At 38.7% G+C, this 23,279-nt stretch overlaps 1 protein-coding gene across 2 annotated transcripts; it reads left to right on the top strand.

Moving 5' to 3' along the window:
• Nucleotides 1-11,955: 11,955 nt before the first annotated feature.
• SIC (hydroxyproline-rich glycoprotein family protein) lies at nt 11,956-21,080 on the top strand. Of its 2 annotated transcripts, none has more exons than XM_088951818.1 (4): nt 11,956-12,218; nt 12,326-12,407; nt 18,915-19,227; nt 19,826-21,080. In XM_088951818.1, exons 3-4 carry the CDS (start codon nt 18,915-18,917, stop codon nt 20,536-20,538), a joined length of 1,026 nt encoding a protein of 341 aa, XP_088807944.1. In that variant the 5' UTR covers nt 11,956-12,218; nt 12,326-12,407; the 3' UTR covers nt 20,539-21,080. The 2 variants fall into 2 exon arrangements, with proteins under 2 accessions (XP_088807944.1, XP_088807945.1); XM_088951819.1 differs by having other exon boundaries at nt 12,020-12,218; nt 19,829-21,080.
• The last annotated feature ends 2,199 nt before the right edge of the window (nt 21,081-23,279 follow it).

Genomic DNA, 23,279 nt, shown 5'->3' with positions numbered 1-23,279 from the left:
CCTTCAAACGGTAAGACTCGTCGCATCCCGTCAGAACCGAGGTACGGTGGTGAACTCCTCGAGGTTGTCAAGCAGGCGCTTGTGTCAGGCGGCCAGGTCAGCGCTTGGGCCAGGTTGTTAGGTCGGCGTTTGTGCCAGTCAGTGGGTCAGTGTTTGGGCCAGGCTGCCAGCTCGTGCCAGGGCCAGGCTGCCAAGTCGTGCCAGGGCTAGGCTGCCAACTCGTGCCAAGGCCAGCTTGCGCTAGGGCCGGGCTGTCAGCTCGTGCCAAGGCCAGGTCATGCCAGGGCTAGGCTGCCAGCTCGCGCTTGTGCCAGGCTACGCCTAGTGGAACACCAACTTAGCAAAGGCAAGTTATCGCCAAAGTGGTCCCAGGTGTCACCTAGTTGTTCTAAGGTGCCAAGTGCCACACTTTTACTGGAGGGCCAAATCCACCCTCATCATTTGCCCCCCACACACGAACTGAGAGTAACTCAACGAAGGGAGTAGATTTCTTCTTTTGGCCCGTAAGTTGACGAGCTAGTAAGTGCTGATCCAATTCCTTAGGTTTTGGGAGCTACCTGTATGTGGCAAGCTGCCTGCAAGTGGCGAGCTGCCTGTAAGGTGAGGAGGTCTCCTCCAGTTCAGTAGCGTAGCCCTTAGACTCTGGGGGCAACTTATAGTTCACTTTTGTTGATTTTGCCCATGCTGAGGAAGCGACTGGGTTTTTAGCAACACTATGGTCCGTAGGTCTTTGGGAGTGACTCGTAGTCCACTCTTCTTAACTTTGCCCATGCCAAAGAGGCGACTGGGTCTAAGTAGTAATATGGTTCGTAGGCTTTGGGAGCGACTCGTAGTCCACTATTCTTGACCTTGCCTATGCCGAAGAGGCGACTGGGTCTTTAAGCAGTAATGTGGCCCGTAGGCTTTGCTTGTAAGGTGCCAAGTTGACCAAGTGTCGAGCTACCTGTGAGGTGCCGAGCTAACTAGATGCTGAGCTACCTATGAGATGTCGTGCTGACTAGGTGCCGAGCTACCTATGAGGTGCCAAGCTACTTGTGATTGCACTGCATCGGCCTCGTAATGCTGGTCACCCACTCCTATAAGAAGATACTAGGGGCTCGACCTTCGGGGGCAGCACTACTAACTTTAAGTCACTAGCTCACACGGGAGACTTGGAGGGCTCAACCAGCAAGGGTGCCTATGTAGTCTGTTGGCCGCCAACTCCCGCGGAAGCCACGAAGAGCTCATCTTTGTAGGGGGACCTTGCGAAGAGGACTGATGAGATTTTATCCGAATTAGAAGTAAATTTGGTAGAGCTGATTAGTCTGCTAGCTCCTTGCATAGTCTTTCAGTTCATAAGAAAAATGTAAACTATAAAGCAAGAGCTTCAATTTCTAAATAGTGAGGACTTAGCTTTCTAGGAGAAGAGAACTTAGCTTTTTGTAGGATGAGAACTTAGCTTTTTGGATAAGTACCTCGTCATTTGACTTGGTGGTGAAGTGCCTGGTGGCGAGCTACTTGGTGACGAGCTCCCTGGTGGTGAGCTACTTGGTGACGAGCTCCCTGGTGGTGAGCTACCTGGTGACGTGCTCCCTGATGGTGAGCTGCCTAGGGACGAGCTCTCTAGTGGTGAGCTACCTGGTGACGAGCTCCCTGGTGGTGAGCTGCCTGGGGGAGAGCTATGCCGAGCCGGGGAGAACTATGCCGAGCTCCCTGATGGTGAACTGCCCGGGGGAGAGCTATGCCGAGCTGGGGAGAACTATGTCGAGCTCCCTGATGGCGAACTACTCGGGGGAGAGTTATGCCGAGCTGGGGAGAACTATGCCGAGCTCCCTAATGGCGAACTGCCTGGGGGAGAGCTATGCCGAGCTGGGGAGAACTATGCTGAGCTCCTTGATGGCGAACTGCCTAGGGGAGAGCTATGTCGAGCTCCCTGATGGTGAGCTACCTTGTTGGACTCGTCATTTGACCTGCTCCTAGGCGGCCTGCAACTCAAAGGATGGTGGAGCTCCCTGGTGCAGTGCAACCCGACTACCCTCTGCATGAGGTGATCTCCTCTCCTTTGTAGGCTGTGGGAGCTGAGGGACCTGTGAGAACTGAATCAGAGGACCCGGGGGTATTTACCTAGCAGGGACTCTCTGATGGCTAAGTTAGCACTCTGATAGTAGAGAGCTTGAAGATGATATTAGAGGATGAGAAAGCTAGAGAGCAGGGGTTACCATCCTTTTTCATCCCCCCTCCCCTTTGGGGGGTGAGGTCTTTATATACTGGAGTCCTCGCGGGTTAGGTGAGTGAAAAGCCTTCAAACGGTAAGACTCGTCACATCCCGTCAGAACCGGGATACGGTGGTGAACTCCTCGAGGTTGTCAGGCTGGCGCTTGTGTCAGGCGGCTAAGTCAGCGCCTAGGCCAGGTTGTCAGGTCGACGGGTCGGTGTCTGGGTCAGGTTGTTAGGTTGGTGCCTGTGCCAAGCTGCCAGCTCGTGCTAGGGCCAGGTTGCCAGCTCGTGCTAGGGCCAACTCGCGCTAGGGCCAGACTGCTAGCCCGTGCCAGGGTCAGGTTGCTAGCTCATGGCAGGGCCAAGCTGCCAGCTCATGCCAGGGTCGGGCTGCCAGCTCGTGCCAGGGCCGGGCTGCCAGCTCGTGCCAGGGCCAGCTTGTGCCAGGGCTGGGCTGCCAACTCGTGCTAGGGCCAAGCTGCCAACTCGTGCCAAGGCCAACTCGCGCCAGGGCCGGGCCGGTAGGTCGTGTCAGGGCCAGGCTGCCAGCTCATGCTAGGATTGCTAGGGCCAACTCGCGCTTGTGCCAGGCCGCGCCTATGCCAAGCTACGTCTAGTAGAACACCAACTAAGCAAAGGCATGTTATCGCCAAAGTGGTCCAGGGTGTCACCTAATTGTTCTAAGGTGTCAGGTGCCACATTTTTAATGAATGGCCAAATCTGCCCTCACCAGAAGGAAAGGAAGGAGAGAAGGATAAATAGATAGATAGATAGATAGAGAGAGAGAGAGAGAGAGAGAGAGAGAGAGAGGTTCTCTCTTCTTCATAATGGGTTTAATATATCTGAAGTTAATGGATATTCCACTATTCCTAATATCCCCATATGGAAAAGGGGCCGTATTTATAATGTTTGGGTAATTTTCTAGTGTTTTCTCATTCTTGCCACTTTGCCCATTTTGCCCTTGTCTACATGTCTAATATCTTGGATTGCTTGTAAATATTTAGCAAATAATTGATTTTATCCAATTGAGTCTAACTTGTATTTATGTTGGGCTGGTTGAATTGATGTACAATTATAAATCCATTGTCTTACATTAGCCCCTTGCTTAACAATGGTGAAAGTCATTTGTTAAGCAGAAAATGGGTTGAGTATTTTAACTACTATATTCAAGTATCGTCCCCCATTTTGGGAGTGAGGTCGCAAAATGTTACTTCCAAAGTTGAATATACTATTATTGTTGAAGACCTTTTGTTACAGGATTAGCCTTCAAGACGGTTTAACTCTAAGGAATTTTTATAAGATTAGCCCCCAAAAAATGTTGAAGAGATTTGTGAAAGATTAGCCTCGAAATATTTGAGGAATTTTCTAAAATATTAGCCCCCAAAATTTTAAAAGATTTTATGAAAGATTAGCTCCCAAATATCTGAAGAATTAAAAAAAAAAATTATCCCCATAAATTTAGAAGGGATTTTGTGAAAGATTAGCCCCCAAATGTCTATGTGAATATTAGTGTATGCAAAGGTAGGAAAAAAATTATACAAGGTTGTACGTCTTGAGGTTGGATAGTAAAAACATGATTGTAGCAAGACTGATTAAGGTCAAGGGTGAGGCCATTGAGTAGTAGTATTGTAATGGCAAGGTGTAAAGTCATACCTATGTGATAAGGCACGAGACCAAATATATAAGAGCGAGGCATGGGATTAAAATGGTATGCACAATTAAAATAGTGTGTGAGGTGCAATGCACGACACACACTTTTAAAATATTGTATGAGGCACAAAGCCAAGTTTGTGATCTCACATATTTATGACATGACTGCATGATTTTGTACATCATAGTACGAATTTTTAAAAATATGAATTCATTCTGAGTATATAAGTATGTAATGGGTATATGTACGTATGCTTGTAGTTTTTCTGTGTTTGAGCTTAAGAATATGGATCATGAGGTATGTACATTTGTAAGTTTATGACTTTGAATTATATTAAACATCATATGTGTTCAGGAGTTTAAGCTATGAAGATGCATGAACTATTGTTGATGAGTTGTATGTTGTGATCATGGGCTATGTAAGCATAAACACGAGATATCTAAGTATGAGTGCAGCGCATGAGTAATGATTAGAAATGCTAGGCATTGCATATCCGGTAAGCATGTCAATATGTCTTGTGAGTATATCATACGAGTCGAGTAAGCACATTATGTGAATATAGCATGTAAATAAATTGTAAATGAGTATGAATATATGAAGTATGATTTTATTAATGCCTGGGGAGACTAGGGTTTTGCTTAGAGTGCCTGGGGAGGCAAGGGCTATAATAAGTGCCTAATGAATCCAAAGCTTGAGAGTAAGATGCCTAAGGAGATTGGGGCTTTGATAAGTGCCTTGGGAGGCCAGGGCTTTGATGTATGTATAATCATTAAACTTTGAGGCACGAAGTCTTTTGCAATATAGAAGCGTTATTTGTAATAGCATCAAACTTTTAAGGTGTGGAGCCTTTTTTGTAATAGCATTGAACTTTTGAAGCGCAAAACCTTTTTTGTAATATATTATGAAATTAACATCGAGTCAAGCCCCTTAAAATCACCAGTTTGGCATTAAGCATTTCTTTTGATATTGTTGGGCCATTAGGGTGCAAATTTCTTATGGAATTACCATCGAGCTAGAGCCATCTAGAGTTATTCAGTTTGGCTTTTGAGCCTTTCTTTTGATATAGTTAAGTCACTAGGGTGCAAAATTCTTTTGGAATTGCCATTGAGTCAGAGCTACCAGTTTGGCTTTTTAAGCCATTGTTTTGATATAGTGAGGCCATTGGGACGCAAAATCATTCTAGAATTACCGTTGAGTTGGAGCCCCTCAAACTTACTAGTTATTCTAGATTTATCGTCAAGTGGATCCCCCATGGTTACTGGTTTGGCTTTTGAGCCTTCCTTCTAATATAGTCGGGCCACTAGGGCACAAAATTCTTCTATAATTACCTTCGAGCCAGAGCCTCCCGGAGTTACTTTAATTTAACGAGGTTGTGGGCCTTTGTGCAATGCTTCAAGTCACCGTCAAGGCAAAAGCCATTGAAGTAACCAGTCTTTTTGTGCAATGCCTGGCTTTTGTGTAATGCTAGGGATATTATGGTTGGTGATTAGTAGTTGCAATAAAACTTCATGGATGACATTCTTCAAAAATAATTGTAAATAATTATTACTTTCTACTTGAAAACTTTGTGTATTGGCTTGAAATTCAATGTAAAGCTTTGAGAGCACACTAGGTTACACGACAATTATTATGCATATATGATATTCTTTGAAGAGTGTGGTATTGAGAAATTTAAAGTACAGGAAATAATGCCTTTTAGGATTTAATTTTAGGAATTTCATGTTTAGGGCAAGGCCATATTGGGGTGAGACAAGGTTGGGTGCGGCTCAAGTGGGGCAAGGTGAGAATGTGGCGAGGCAAAGTTGGGCCAAGCGAGGATGTGGCGAGGGGAGTGGCTTGATTAAGGCGAGGCATAACTAGGGTGAGGCAAGGCCGGTTTGGTATGAGGTTGCAAGATAGGCAACAACGAGGCAAGGAGTTGAGTAGTCAATTTGGTATAGAGAAATACAACACGGATCAATGGAAAAAAAATCTATTGAGATTAACTACCATTAGATCAAAGTTGGTCTAAACAAGCATAGAGGAGGAAAAAAATTTTGTTTAAAAGTAACATCACACTCTGGCAAGATTCTACTAGGAAATGGAAATTTATGCCTCGTCGGAAGAATTATCGAACTTGCTCTTCATTTGTCTCTTTGCATGACAAAAAAATGACGGTCAAACAACCCCATCTACACACAAAGGAATTGAAATGGGAAAAAAGGTAGAGTTCTCTTCCCCCAAATGCCGTTCCCACATTCACTAATCATTGATAAATACATAGATCAAAATGTCTTTATAATGGAATGAGATGCCACAGTGCCATCTCCTTGGAGATCGGAGGTGAACCAGAGATTCTTTGTGCTCATTTCCCTTTCCTCCCCCCTCTAAACTTTTGGAGCCACACCATCTTTATCCCTTGAGTTTGCTTACATAAACATTTTTTCAAGACCTCTAAGGCCAAGTTTGGGAGTGCCTAAAAACAAGTGCTTCTTCAAATAAGCATTTATTTTGGGCTAGGACCACGCGATTAAGCACTTATTGGCATTTGGGAAATAAACCTAAAACAATTGCTCATTTTTTAGCCCAAATTTCCAATTTTTTAAGTGCTTAAACAATAATCACTTGTTCCATTTTTTCTACCAAATCTGTCCCCAATAATTTTTTATAATTCAATTAATGCTCTTTGAATGTAAAAAACCTAGGGTTTGGGCCATCGGTTGTTTCTTCTCCATTGCCCTCCGCAACTAGTGGCGGATTATTCTCCTTGATCGAATATTCAGGTATGATTTCTTTCCTAGTGGATTGCTTGTGATTTAGCCTTTGCGTGTGTACTTATGATCGATTTCCCTCTTGTCAAAGTAGGAATTTGGACGATGAAGCAAAACCTCCTGACTTAGGTGGTAGCACCAGTGGTGCTGATGTTTCCTCTATTGATGCTGATGGAGGAGGAAGAGGTGTTGTGTGCCTTTTCTTTGCTAGAATCGCCCCTGCATTTTGTAGGCGACTCAGTATTTCAACCTTCATAAGATACTAGGAGCAATATCGGTTGATAATCCTTCTTAAACTGTCACAGACTGCTTAAGCCTAACACAACTTATGAACAACTAAGAAAACCTCAAGCTCTCCAATTCCGCCTCCCCATAGGACATTCTAGACCATCACAATCCCTTTGGTGATACCAATGCCTCTATAATCGTTGTTTCTATGGGAATTGACCTCCAACAACAACTCGGCTTCAAAATGGAACACGAACTTAACAACCAATTGGTGCAAAACATACTCCATGATCCCACTGAAACATTGTTCGAGTAGCACAACTAAAATGTCAAGGAGCAAGATATGCACAATATGAGTTGCCGACATGAACAACCACTGCCACAAGTCCCACAACAATATCAACAATACTAGAACTAGCATGTGGGTCTACAACATAATTTCCACTGCTTGAAGTCTACTCCTTCTTAGAATCCTCCGTATGTAGCAACACTCGACCTTCTTCTCAACCTCTTATGGCTACCACGTTGCGCGGTATCTTCAATGCTTCACACTTCATCCATTTCCTTCACAAATACCAACAAAAAGCGTCCCAATTACTAAACAAGGGTTAAAATTGTCTTTTTGAACAAATAAATGTTTATTATAGAAAAAGACCACCAAACACTCAATATTTTACACTTGTAAAAAATTAGATGCCAAATGCAAATAAGTTCTTATTCGAATAAAAATACTTATTTTAAGCACTTATTAAATGAGCCTTCCTAAGCATGGACTAAATTTACTTGAAGTGGAGGAGAAATCATCTTAAAATTTTATTAGCCATTATTAAAAGGGAAAAACATAATACAAGGGAGGGCATAGCCTACCTTACCCAAAACCAATATACAAAACACAAAGCCTACCATCTCATGCCAACCCCGGAACAAAGAGAAAAGCAACCAACAAATTCGAAAAACAAAGAAAACTAACCTACACGGAATTCTATCTTAACCTTAATCATTTTTATTAAGGTAATATTATCAAAACTCAAGGTTTAAGTTGCTTTTATCGTAGATAATTATAGATTTCAAGTATAAACTTGGGACCGGTACAACCGTTCTACAGTGAGAACAACGTCCAAAATCCGTGTTCTCTGGGAGTGACAAAAATGGACATTGTGTGGTTCCTACATCATCCTTCAAATTTATGTATACGTGTGCATTTGTGGGCATTTTAGACATTTTTCCTAACCAAATAAACTTCACCTCTAATGGCTTTCCTCCGACTTGCACAACATAGTGGCCAGTGAACGTTGAATTGACGGTGAACGATCAAGGACTTCAGTGAAAACTCTGGTTTGCTTATTGTTAATGGTGAACGATGACAAACAACTAGTGACCAAGGCAAAACTTTTTTTTTTTTGCCGTTTTTCTTAGTATACAGAATCTATTGTTTTATCGCTCACTCGCTTTCCTCCCTACCAGTGTCATTTACAGGGTGAACGCTGCAACAAGTCTTCTCCAACGTCTGTTTTTTTTCGAGTAGTAACACAGGTATGTCTTCTTTTTCGAAGAACGACCACACTTCTTTCTACTATGTTTTGCGCATCCTCCCAACAAGGGGTGCGAGGAACGAAACCATGTTGGGATTAGATTCGTACTAGTGTGTCTTGAAATTTTTAATCTTTGGCTCCCCTTCCCTCAGTTGTCTTATCTGTTTGTCTTCTTTTTTGAATTTTTCATACTGATTATTGCATATAATTATTTTTGGAAACCTTATTACTTAACGATTTTCAAGATTTTATCCGTGCATAAAACAAGTTATCATCTTTCTTTATGTCTTAGTCTTCTCCCAAAGGGAGATGCACTCCACAAAATTTTATGGGTATTCTAATGTTTGTTTATTTATTTTTCCATGTTCATCTTGGTTTTTCACTTACCCATGAATATATATTTTAATGTTTGATTTAATTGTTTTGTGTTTGCTTAATGATGAAACAATAAATTTTTTGTTCAAGCATATCAGGCATTGTCATATTACTCCTAAGGCCTCTTTTGTTTTTTCGGTAAGTTACCTGGGTAAATGCAATTACCTAGGTAAGTTTTTTCTATGAAACACTTGCCAAGGGAAGTACACTTACCCATGTTCTTTTATTTCTGAGGTAAATAAGGCAATGACCATTTTAGCTATAAAAATCCACTATTAAAATGGGCGTTTTTGTCCCATTCAAGTGTTGCCAACTTTTCTCTTAGGTGGAAAAGTTATTTGTCCACTTAGGAGATAGGTATCACTTACCTGGGTAAATGATATCTAAGAAAATAAACTTTCCTTGGTCCCCACATAAATATGAAAAAGAACATAGGATTATTGATTAATGGAAACCAAAATCTTATTGACCAACTTCTCCCTTCCCAAAATCCAAAAGAAGAACGCTCCCACTAAAGTTGGGTGAAATTTACAAGAACGTTTGGTGGTTGTTTGATATCATGATCATTTCTTCATGCAACGTTTGTACCTGAACTTGAGGAAACGACTACATACCAAGCACTTACTCGGACTTTGTAAGCCCCATCCTCTCAAGGAAAATTGAGCCAATTGTTATCATCCCATACAAATTTTAATTTGCTTTCATTCTTGAAAACATTACAACTTATGAAATGAAAGGTAACTTCATGAAACCAATTGGGGTTATTTGTCTTGCTATATATTTCCTAGCGGAGTTTCTTTACAACATACTCTATTCTTCAATCTAGAGTTACAGTTATGTAAAATGGAGTCTACCAACCGAGTATTTTTTGTTCTTTGTGGGCTGAAGGAAGACAAGTCTGTATTATATTGGTTAAGCTAGTGGACCTGGAGCTACTAAGATTGATTCTCTTTATCACATAGATAAGATTTTTAGTCTTGTTATATCCAACTTCATTGAGATGGGTTCTTTGACAGCAATGGTCATGCCATTGTAATGTAAAATGGTCATGCCATGAAAACGTAACAAATGATGATGACAATGGTCATGCCAACAATACTTGTACCTTCCATCTTAGTAGTATACTTGCCATGAACAGGACAGTTCTGCAAAATGAAAGGAAGGATGCTCCAGATGCTTCTACTGTACAATGATTTCTTTGGGACACCACACCTAACAGAAAGAGTGAACGTTATTAATGTTCCTAGGTTCTAGTTAACAGATTTGAAATTTGGACTTGCAGCAAGAGTCTAGGTCATTTGAACCCTTCACTGCATTTGCTTGTTTTGCAACCATAGATTTGTCTGAAACTTTCAAAATTTCAAGATTAAAAAAAAAGGTAAATTACAAGAACCCCTCCTGTGCTATGGGGTCAGTGACAAAGACCCCCCTATACTTTCTTTTGCGACAAATACCCCCCTGAACTTTGGCTGTTAGACAAAGACCCCCTTCTGTTAATATTCAGTCAGTTAATTTAAACAAAAAATCTCATCTAACTATTTAAAAATTTTTAAATGCCTAAACTACCCTTTTCTAAGTTATTTTAGAAAAGGGTACTGTCAATAATCTTCCATTCTTAAATGAGGAATGGCAGGCGGAAGAACTTGATAGAGCAATTGTACTCCTACATAGAAGAATTCCAAGAAAAGTAGATAAATTTGAATATGAATGCACTCTCCTTCAAATCGACTTAAAAAGCTCGTGGTGGAAGAAAAGAAAATCAGGTATGTTAGTTCCTAGCTAACTACTTACCATGAATGTGAATGAGTAGAAATCTTTGGGTCCTGCCTGAACTCGTATTATACTGAAACCTAAGAAACTCTACTTTGTGGTTCAAGGAATTCTAAAGAATCTCAGCCTTTAATTGAGAAAACAAAAAAGGGGGAGATTGTGATTTCTGCCACATGTTGTGATTCAAGGAATACTAGAGAATTTCAGTCTTTAACTAGGAAAACAAAAAAGGGGGAGATTGTGATTTCTGCCACATGTTGTGATTCAGGGAATACTAGAGAATTTCAGTCTTTAACTAGGAAAAAAAAAAAAGGAGGAGATTGTGAGGGGGGGGAGTTGTGTCTTTCTCTTTCTTTCTACCTCAACACTTTTCGTTCCTTATCTGTGTATTATTACTACATCATATTTTTACCTTTTAGTTTTGTTTATTATCTTTCGGTTCCCAAATTTCTATTAAAAAGCGTAACTAATCAAGTGCCTTTTGTTATTCATTAAAAAGCATAACTAATCAAGCTTGCTAAGGTCATGCCTTTTGTTAAATACTGATCTAGTAAAATTTTTACATACTACCCGAGTTGAACATGTTGGATTATAAATAGAGCCAGCTACCCCAACCTCATTACATGAATGTATTGGACTATAAAGATAACAAAATGAAACAAAAACGTTGTGTTTGTTTGGTGTAGACTTTGCGTTTTGCCTCTTTTAATTTCTTTTGGTGTAAATGTCAACAAATGTTTTCATCATACAAGGGGCAAAAGTATAGCTGATTTTAAATTTGTTTGTCTTGATTGTTTTATTTTATTGGATTTCTTTCTTTATTATTCATCTTATTATTTCACTCCTTTTCTTTTTCTTATTCTCTCTTTTTTTTTTTCTTATTCTTCTATGTCTCCAATGGTATCTTGAGTTCTCCTAACTCATTCTACGCTAGTCAAAAGAGAATGTTTTTGGTATAAAGGGTTTGTCTTGGATATTTGGTGTTGAATATTTATCATGATTACTTTATGGATAGATGGAATCAAGTTAGGGAGAGATGTTGCTACAATTCAAAGCAATGATATCAAGGACAAGTATTATTATGTAATAAGATGTAGCGTAAGAGATGAGAGTGTCAATTTTGTCACTCCTAAATAACACGAATTTCGGATGTTCTCAACTTCTCATTGCAAAACGACCTGTTGTTTTGCTTTTTTTTTTTTTTTTTTTCCCAAATGTGTTTCTATTATGTGGGAATGTTAGAAACAAGAGAAATGTAAAGTCACTTGTTTGGATAAATCAGGCATTATACTCCTTTACTCGTAGAATAAAAATATACATAAATGTTATTATCGAGAAAAATGTTTTTCAAAAATTACTTTCAAACAAGTACAATTTTCTAAACAAGTACATTTTTTTTAATTTATTCAAAAGGGGCATATAAGACGCTAGCCCGACCACAAAAATAAAACGAAAAAATATGGACCACAGATTTCTGAATTCCACTACATACTTATAAACATTCAAAATGTAAAAGCCCCCATTCTATACACCCATGCACCGATGCCCGCTTGTGATCAAACAAAAAGGGTTTAATAGTAAATCAGTGCGTTCTAATCGTTGGAGAAATCGAGGAGACAAAGATCATTTCTTTCCCGTTTCTCAGCCGACTGGCGACGAGTCCCCTCAGTCCCTCTACCTCTGTTACACACTTCACACTTGTATACCACACCAGAGGTCTGGAACGGCGGCACACACCGGATGGGGGTTAAATTTGTTCATTGGTTTCTTTGATCAGAACGTTGCAACCTTAAATTTCTATTTTCTTTCTTTGTATGTTACAGAGTTGCTGCTGGTATTGGCGAAGGAAGCAGACTACCGACTATTTTCTTTTTTCGTTTTGAATAGATCCATCTACACGAACTGGTATAATAACTATTTCCCCAAGCTATCTCTCCCTCTGATAATCCCTATTTTAGAGCGCTTTTTCTCTTCCTATCACTCCCTATTTTATATGGCTACGTGAGGTGTCTGAAATTAGTCGGAATTGAAACACATCATGTGGATTAGGTTATGGTTCTGCTTAGCTCAAAATGTGTCGATAACTATAATTTCAAGCTAAGCTTTTATATATGCTTCTAACGAAATCTGAGACCATAATGTTAAAGGACAATCATGGGTTCTCTTTCTAGCATTCTTAACCCTTATTCATACGGGTGGTTTAGTTAGAATTGAGTTTGTTCCCCTTATATCAGAACCTGGATTATTAGTTTGGATGAGCTACCAGAGGATATATATCAAGAGGTTTTTTTCCTGCCGATGATAGGATGCACGAGTCACAGATCTTATCTTTCAAATTTGACTCTGCAGTTCAAGTTGCTGTTTGTATACGTTTCCAAATATTTTATATACTCCAACTTCCCATTGTCTCTTGAGGATCACTACCTTCTGCTTCCCATTTGGTTTACTCCATCTCAAATTGGGGAGCAACTTTTACTGTTAATCATGTAGAAAATGTCTGTCATGGATAACATAGGTGGATCAAAATCCAACATCTTTAGAGCGTCTATTTCAGTATAAATACATCTGCTAAATGTTGGACTGGTTGATTACTTGGTTGTTTTCATGGCACACACAGCTATTTTGAGCTTTTTCATACCTGTGTTTCTCTTCCATATACAAGCTTCTTTTCATCAGTTTGTGCCTTGCAATGGTGTATTTCTTGACATTATCTTCATGCTTTTTACAAAGGGTAAAAAATCCCTCATCGGTTTTCCTGTGTAGTAGGGCTTTGCAGTCTAAGGGAGTAAGCTTCAAGAAATTCAAAAGGGAAAGGAAAAGGCGAAAAAAAAAAAACTAGGCTAGGGTTTTCAATCAGGTCAATTTTAGGGGGTTAGATTAGATGGTACTGAAACTGTTAAGTAAAAAGAACATCTAGGGAGGGAAGGGTCAATGAGTTGAACTTTGATGGATTTAAGATTATCTATTTTTATATTACTTTGAGTTTCAGTTTGGCATTGGCTAATTCATAGACTTCAAATTCCAGTATTTGAGACCTGACTTCACTAATTAATTCCAGAATAAAGAGTAAGTAGTTCAGGGGAATCAAGAATTAGTTTTAGATTGATAATCAGGAAGCAAAGTAAAACAACTGAATAAAGGAGGCAAGAGAGTACAATATTAACATAGCAGAGGGATAATTAGGATCTATACATTCTCTTCTTGAATCATCGGGCTCATACCAATCTTCAATGAACTTTAAAGTCCAAAATTCAGGTGCTGGTGGGCAAACTAAAGGCAGTTCTAGGTGAAATGACTTCTCCTTTTCAGTTTGCCTTTGTTAAGGGGCCGCAGATCATTGACTGTGTTTTAGTAATCATTGAATGTGTGGATGATAGAAGATGGTGGTGGATCAGGAGTTGTAGTGAAGCTTGATCTTGAAAGGCTTATGATAGGGTGAACTACGATTGCTTATGGAGAGGGTAATGGAACTAAAAGGTTTTGGTAGCAGGTGAGTGAAATGGATCGGAGGTTGCATAATAAGTGCTTGGTTCTCTCTTTTGTTAAATGATATGCCTGGATGGTATTTTAAATCCAACAGAGGGTTACAATAAGGCTGCCCTTTACCCCCCTTGCTATTTACTCTTATGACTGACATTTTGAGTAATTTCATTGAGAAAGCAAAGCAGATGAATCTTCCGAGTGCTTTTGTTGTTGGGAGGAATGAGATAAAGGTCTCACATTTACAATTAGCTGATGATACCATTTGATTCTTGGAGGCACATATCACTACATGCCCTTGGTTGTAATGTGGAGAACTGGCCTGGTAGCGTATTTGGGTATGCCTTTAGGAGGAAATCCGAGGTGTGTGAGCTTCTGGGACCCAGTGATTGGAAAGTGTGAGAACAGACTTGCTTCATGAAGAGAAGTTACGTTTCAAAAGGGGGTGGTTTAATGTTGATCCCTTTGGTTTTTGCATTCCTGCCAAAGTATTTTCTTTTTCGTTTTGAATAGATTCATCTAAACGAACTGGTATATCTATCTATTTTCTCAACTCTCAAGATTTCTCTCCCTCTGATTAACTCTCTCTCTCTCTCTCTCTCTCTCCCTCTCTCTCTCTCATATACCCTACTATATCCGGCTATATGGCCTGTGCCGATCACATGTTGCCAATGTGTCTGAAATTAGTAGGGATCAAAACAGATGATGTGGATTAGGTTATGGTTCTGCTTGGCTCAAAATGTGTCGAGAACTAAAATTTTAAGCTGAACTATTGTATATCAGTATATGCTTCTTACGAAATCTTAGAGCATAATGATAAAGGATATATATCCAGAATCTGAATTATTAGTTTGAATAAGCTACCATAGGATATATGTCAAGAGCGATCTTCTGCTAATGATAGGATGTACGAGTCACAGATCTTGGGTTTTCTGTCTTTCAAAGTTGAAGAAAAAAGGAAGAGAAATTGAAGAAAAAAAAATCATATTCGGCAGGAAGTAAAGGATGGGATGAGGATGTCTGAAACCAGGAAGATGTTCTTACAGATGAAGATTGAAGAGGGGCGATTCAGGAAGGGAATTTTTTATGTGGGCCAGTTGTCAGTTTGGTGATCCTTGTTTCTTTGAGGATCTGTTTTGGGTGTGCTCAGGGTATTTGCTTGGGTTTTGTTGTTTGTAAGCTGTGGGTTCTTTGGTTTATTTTGGGTATACGGGGGTGTTTTTTCTCTTTGGTGATATCTTATCACCTATGTTGTATTTCATCCCCTTTTTATTTTTATTTTTTGATAAGTGTTCATGCCCTTTTTATTTTAATAAAGTTTTTTTTTCATTATCCTTCCAAAAAAAGATGAATTCATAGTTGAAGTTACTACTTGTATATGGTTTGAAATTCTTTATATAGTCTCACTTTCTGTTATCTCTTGAGGATCATCACCTTTTGATTTCTGATCACATTTGCTTTACTCCATGTATTACCTCGAATTGGGGAGCAACTGTCACTGTTATTCATGTCCAGAAAATGCCAGACACTACTTATCAAAAAAAGAAAAGAAATGCCAAGGGCACTATAAATGGATCAAATTCCAACATCTTGAGAGCGTCTATTTCATTATAAATACATAAGCTAAATGGCGGATTGGCTGATTACTTGGTCACTTTTAGCTTTTTCTTACCTCTGTTCTTCTTCCATATACAAGTGCAAATTTGTATAAATTTGAAGTTAGGTGGTACTGAAAACTATTAAATGAAAAAAATAATATCTAGGATGGGAAGGGTGAACAAGTGCAAATTTGTTCAATTTGAAGTTATCTATTTTTTGATGTTGCTTTTGGTTTCAGCTTGGCATTCTATGATTTATTCATAGATTTCAGATTCCAGTATTTGAGACCTGTATTTACTAATTAATTCCAGAAAAAGTTAGGAGTTTTAAAAATAGTTACTACTCAAATGAAATTCTAAGTTGAAAAATCAAGAAGAAAGGGTAACAAATTCAGGGGAATCAAGAATTAGTGTTTTAGATTGATAATCAGGAAGCAAAGTAAAGCAATTGAATAAAGAATACTGGAGGCAAGAGAGTACAATATTAACATATCAATGATAACTAGGAGCTACACATCCTCTTCTTGAATCATTAGGCTCATACCAATCTTCAATGAACATTAAAGTCCAAAATGTAGGCACTCTTTAGTACTTAAATGATAACTGCCGAATCTTTATTGCTCCTGTATTGACTGGCAAATCATTTTTTTAATTTCAAATTGAGGGGTTAGCTGTATATGATGTATATGAGCCTCTGCTTGTTTGTAGTTGTATATATAGGTAGCACGTCATTTTGGCATACTTTCTTATCATCATTAGAATACTCTTCTTGCATGGATATACCTCTAGAGAACCATCATGAAAAGCAGAGTTGAACAGAATTACTTTCTCGAAAGGCAACTTTTTCATGCTTCAGGATAAGGTTGAAAGAGGTCTCGACATTTCTATATTAGAATCTGTTAAGCACAACATATACTAACTTAAGAAACTTGAAAAAAATTGCAATAGAGATATTTTGATGTAAGAAATTTAAAATCTGAAACAGGTCAGCAATGTGTTTATTCAAGCTCATATAAGAACTTTTAATTAATTAAAAGAAGGTTTGCAACAAATTTTAGAATTACTAACCAAACTGCCAAACTTCTATGTCTCTTAACTTTGATTGGACATGGAGAGCTGTGTCGATTCTTTTTCTTAGTTATATCCCACCTATCTTGAGAAATGGAGTAAACTAAAGCAATATCCAGTGTCTGAATTATATTACCATTGCAATGCTCATGTATACTCTCTATATTTTTCCTTTGTATATGGTGTTCGTATGCATGTGCATGAGCACATTTATGCATTTGAATGCATGCTCTCATCAATATGCTATACGTCCAACCAAGTTTCGGAGCATCGATACGATACGCCCTGTATCAGGCATATCATATCGTATCTTTGGATACCCAATACACCTGTTTACAGGTACCTAATTTTTTAGTGAATAATAAATATAAAAATATAAAACCGAAATTTGAAAAAAAAAATCAAAGGAGCATGGTTTAAAGTACCAATACACCTCTGCCGATACACAAAGGTGTATGGATACTTTGAACCTTGCGTCCAACAAGTTCTATATTATCTTTATGCAGTATATCCCCTCCTACTTTCAAGACCTTGTCTCATCTTACAGGCACTGGAATTTCCAAAACTTGTTTAGTTTTCTAATGTAATTGTATTCTGAATCCTAAAAGGATTCATGTAACTGACCCTGTATGGTTGGGATAAGGCTTAGATGATGGTGATGATGATAATGCATGATTTTCTAATATAATCAGTTTCAGACTTAGAAGAAAATAGAATAGAAGAGAAGGAATATTGAGAGATCCAAGAATATGAGGTTCTAACCTCTATTTTACTTATTTATGAAACTGCACATGCTGGTAAATATGGCCAGAATGCCCCTTTAGGACTGTGTCTTGGCCCAGATTTTAGGTTAGTTGTGCAGGTTTGGCCTGGTTGGGATTGCACGATGTCCCTTATACCAGGTACCAGGTCTGATCTGATCCAGCCACAAGCCCCTAAGTATTGTAAAGTGCCTGCGGCCTGCCTTTCCACAGGTTTGCTCCCTTGATGCGGAGATGCCAATTGATCACCAAGACTACATGGTCATTGGTACCAAGAAAGAGTCAAAACAAAAGCCTAGAAAAAGATAGTTGGTGACTTTTTCATGTGCCTTGCTAACTCCCTTGTGCTTTTCTGCCTGGCTGCAACTTTCCCTGATATCAACCTCCAACCTGAATGTTGCAACAGAAAAAAAGTCATTGAACAGAGATACAACTCTGTGTGTGTGTTGTGTGTGTGCTTGTAAATCACGTAATTCTAAATGAAATATTCTAATCTTGCACCAGATATGTCAAACCAGGTTGTTCTAGTTCATTTTTCCCTTTTATTTCCAAGTTTGTTCTATTAGCAATTTATCTTATTTTCAAGTGGAGATGATAGAACCTATCTATCTTTTGGGTTCCATCTAGTTAAGGGCTGATCCGGGAATTGTTTGTTTTCGTATTTTTTGTCAAGACCTCTAATTTGGTTCGATGACATAGATTAGCATTTGCTTGATATGTTTGAACTCCCCAAATATTTGTTAATCTATTTCTATTTGTGATTGTTGGATGTGGTCTTACTCTGTGTTGTTTTTATGCAGTTAATGTAATCAAGGTAGAAAATATCTCATTTTTTAATAATTCTTGTTTGGTAATCATTCTTCAAAGAATTTATGTTGCATAACAATTTTGAGATCATGCAAATTTGCATTTTTTTCTTTTGTGTCTGTGGAAGTTGGGATACTTATTTTTGGCCCAAAATCATGCAGATAAAACTAATTACTGGTTTTGATTAATTGTTTGATGCTCCATGAGCTTACAATTGAAACAAGCAACTTACATTGGTTGAGTGCTACTTATTGTTTTGAGAAGATTATTTTTTATTAGCTGCAAATGAGATATAGTAACCTTCCTTCCTTAATGATTATAAGATGGAATTTTTATCTCCTTACACAGGCAGGAATGTGGGCAAGGGAAAAGTTTGCTCTTTATCTTTCTTTGAGAAAACTAAAAGGGTTTTAGCTACAAAACATATCAAATGTATGATTCTTGATTTCATGTATAGCCTTTGTAAAATAAGAAATAAATAAAAGGACAGAAAAAATCCACATTTTTTGCAAAATCTTCATATGATGCATCCCTACTTTTTATTAAGAACTCAAGTATGTCTTATTTTCTTTGAGATAACTATAGCCATTACCAAGATATTTCTAATTTACATGTGTGGTTGAACGTGGATACACAAACTGATGCCTGCTTTGACTTTTTTTTTTCCTATTCTTTCTTTTTGGCAACCTTGAAATCAGATGGAGGAAGCAGAGAAGAGAAGAGAAAGGCTGAAAGCAATGCGCCTAGAGGCTGCTCAGTCTGAAGATTCTTGTAAGGTTGACAGTTCTACAGCACAGGGGTACCTATCCAATCCATTAATTGAACCAACTGCAACTCCACTGGCCAAGGAAAATTCACATGTTGTTTCGAGGTTTGATTATTACACAGACCCTATGTCAGCCTTCTCTGGTAACAAGAGAAGGAGCAACAGAAACCAGACGTCACAAAGTTATACCTCACCTTCTATTAGCAGTGGTTCTCCTATGACTAGGCCATCATTATCTCCTTCAGGTATAATAAAGTTTCCAACAATGCGGAAAGCTGATTTGCTAGATTGATTGTCAATGCAGAAAGTTGCCTGTTAATTTGTTGGCTTCTTCATAAATCTGATAGCGATTGTTTTATGACCAGACTTTTAGCTTTTTGTTGCCTTGTAATTTACTGAAAATCTGACAATATCTTACAAGATACCTGTTACTCAGAAAGTCTTGGGCCAAAGGCCTTCAAAAAGTTGATGGAATGTTATTTTGGGAAATGGGGAATCAAGATGGCTTGTCTAATTAATGTATAAGGGATTTGTCATTATAACAGAAAGGTATGAACATTTACAAGCATGAAAGTTAGAGACCTAAGAACATGGTTACTGAGGTGATTTTTCTAGTTCTGTAGACTATGCATTAACAAAATAGTTGCATATAAGTTGCGTTCTAAACAGATTTGCTGGGATCTTCCCATTTAGTCCTTCAGAACGTGCAGCACCATAGTCACATTCTATGAACTATAAGTTTAATTTATTTTGTTCATTAATATGTATTTTTTTTTATTTGTATAGTTTAAGATGGAAAGAAGTTATTAACACCCGAATCTGAATGTCATTCTTCTGTTTCAGCAGGTCCGAGGAGCCCATTCATGTCTGTGTCTCCTGCTCATCAGTTCCAGGCTAATAATTCCCCTGATCAGAGGACAAATGAAACACATATGGCCTTTCATGGTCCTGATTCTTGGAGAAGCCCAATGGGAATGACTAGTCCTTTCCCTGGTTACCGAGAAACTCCTGGGCCCCGGAACAGATCTCCTGGCATGCCTGGTTATGGCTTTCCCTTCAACTCACCAAGGGGTGGTGGTTTCCCCAGTCCTGGTCTTGGACGGGGTGGTAGCTCTAGTCCTGGTTCAGGCATAGGTGGTAGTTACCGCTTTGGCAACAGTCCCAGAAATCGTTCAGGATGGGGAGGTAGCCCAAACGTTAGCTCAGGAAGAGGCTGCAATTATCATTTCAACAGTCCTCGTAATGGTTCAGGATGGGGTAGAGGAAGAGGGCGAGGCTCTCATGCTTATGTATCAGCACGGGATAGGCCAGAGCTGTTCTACAACAAATCCATGATGGATGATCCATGGAAGTTCTTGAAGCCTGTGATTAGGAGACCAATTCTATCCAATTGTCAAGATACACCCGACTCTCTAAGATCTTGGCTTCCAAAATCAATTAGTATGAAAAAGGCCAGAGTTTCAGAAACTAGCAATGAATTCAGTTCGCAGTCTAGCCTTGCTGAATGCCTGTCTGCCTCTTTTGAGGAGGCGGCCAATGATGCAACTGGAATATAAGAGAGGTGGGTGTGAAGTTGTTTTTAGTGCAATCCTGTATGGTGAAAATATTGAAGCTCAACCAAATTTGATCTACTGGTAAGTGGTAGCGTTCTTACCCTGTTCAATTTACCTGGGCAACCTCTTTTGTCCCTCTCTCTGGCCTTTGCCCCCCTGGCCCATCTGAGGGTAAAGGTTCAGGATTCCATGGAGAAACCATTGCTTCTCAACATTGGAGTTTTGTTTGGGAGAGCCAAGAATGCCACTCTCTGGACGGAGATCCTTTACAAATTTGTTAGGGGTGAAGAACATTTACTACGGAGTCAGTGGACCATGGTACCGATTCCTCCAAGAAGCACTGTACTGTGTACACCTTCGGTGTGAGGTTTCAAGTAATTAGAATTATGGGCAAGACTATGAATTTCAGGTTTCCGTCCTTATGAGAATGAATGCTCCCTAAACTGACTTGATTGGGTATCTCCAATCCTCTTTATAGTTGAAATTGGCTGTATTTTTGTCGTGCTCAATAAGAGTGAATTAGGATCGATGTTTTCTGAAACAAATCATCCAACTATGGTTTATGATCCAAGGTTTCTGCTTGACAATTTGACATAAAGATCAAACATACTGTTACAATGTAACGATGTGGTAGATTGCATGAAGATCAAATCCTCCAACTCTGGTTTTTATGATCCTAAGTTTTCCACGGTTTTAGCAGGAGACATGGGCAAGTGGACTTGGGATGATATGATGGCCTGATTGCCTGGTGTTGGAGGTCTGAATCTTCTTTTGACAGAAGCGGTAAGCCTGTCACTACACTAGAACAAAATGGTTATTAACATAGGTTTGCCTTTGAGGTTCAACAACCATTGAGGGAAAACATCACTGGAAGAGACGTTAGATTTGAATTGATTATGCAAGTAAAAGTTGCCAGGGGTTTCTTGGCTGGTTCTATATCATTAGTGAATGGTGCATTGGGGAAATTGCGAAGAGCATTCGGGAAACAATTTTAATATACAGGGATAGATGGTCATTGCATGAAATTGCCTTAATATACAAATTGGGAAAGTAATACCTATGTTGTGATACTTGGACGGGACACAGAACCAGTTGCAACATAGGTCAAACAGGCCTGACTACTGGGTAGATCCAGTGGTCTTGATATAATGAATAAAAACGTTACTAAAGTATAAAAATACAAAAAAAAAAAAGCAAAGCACAAAATCTGAAATTACATATTATTGTATAACAAGAAAATAAACCAATGTGTTGGCTCAGGTAGAGTTTCTTTCTTCATATTCATGTAGAGCTCGGATAATTTATAAGGCAGAAAAAGATGCAACAAAGACCAAGAAAACGCCATTATATTTATTTACGATATATCTATTTATACCATGTAGAGTGTCAATCGGGCTGTGCTTTCTTCTTGCGATTTTTTGGGGTGTCAGCCTGGCATGGGCCCGTGCCGTGGGCCAGGCTGGTCCGCATGTTGAGCCTTAAGCCAGTCCTGGCAGTGGACCAAGCCAAGCCATGTTTTTTTTTTTAAATGTTGAAAAGATATTGAAAATTTTAACATAAATTAAAAATAGACAAAAAAAAATCTTAAATTTTTATTTTATATGAATTTTTATGTATACAATTGTTTATATATATGTAATAATAAAATTATATATATATTAATATTTTATAAGTTGGGCTGGGCCACGGGAGGCACAGCCCGCTCGGTCGTGTTGTGCCATGCCATCCCATGGACCTACAACCCCAATCCCAACATGACCCATACAATTTTGTTGTGCCGGGTTGGCTCAAAATCGTATTGGTTGGGGGCAGCACAGCCCAATTTACACTTCTAATACCATGTTATCTATGCCATATGAAGTGCATATTTTCTTGTGAGCGCCATAAAAATTAAGGCGGTGTTTTGTATGGCTTCCGTTTATTTGATAAATAGTGCCATGTCATTGCCAAATCATCATTTATTCCATCATATTGATCTTAACGGATAATTATTCACAAAAGTAGGCATTGATTTATATGTGCATCAACCATTAGGGGATGCTTCATTTTAATGCTTTCTCCAACAGTTGAGCGTTTATTCACTGTTTTGCTGATGTGGTGCCTAATGGCGCCCAGTTGTCAATAAACAATTTATCAAATACTTTTCTCGGTTTTGAAGACAAATAAAGTACAAAAATTTATTTAAAAAACGGAAGCTATACCGAATACATACTAAATCACTTATTTTGTTTTATCCTTTTTTTGCTCTTACACTATTTTACCAAGACAAATACTCAGTTGTAACCTAAAATAGTATATCGGCTAAGGAAACAAAAATTCAAAGAAAAATCAAAATATTTTAAACCAACAAGATACAAACAACTAAAATAATTAATTTGAATCATAAAACATATTCTACAACAAAATAAAAAAATATATAAAAAAACATATCAATAAACCATCTTATCAAGGCTTCAAAAAAAAAACATAAAAATAATAATAATAACCATCGTATCATGTAGATGAGTCTCATGACCTAGTTTATCCGTTCCAATGCTTAGGATGGCGTCTGATTCCATTGTTTTGAAATGCCGTTTGGTTCAATCGTTTGTTTCACTTTGTGTGAGAGCCATTATTGGGGAAACTTCTTTGTAACAATCCCCAACACCAAGGCATTTTTCTCTTTGAGCTTATGTGACATTTAGCTATGTTTGGTTTGAAGGAAAAAGTAGGGAAAGGCAAAGAAACTTTTACAAACTTTGTAT

Source organism: Nelumbo lutea, chromosome 6 (assembly GCF_056320005.1).
Source record: "Nelumbo lutea isolate HS-2025 chromosome 6, American lotus-T2T, whole genome shotgun sequence".
Classification (NCBI taxonomy): Eukaryota; Viridiplantae; Streptophyta; class Magnoliopsida; order Proteales; family Nelumbonaceae; genus Nelumbo; species Nelumbo lutea.
This window is presented reverse-complemented; position numbering and strand designations above follow the sequence as displayed.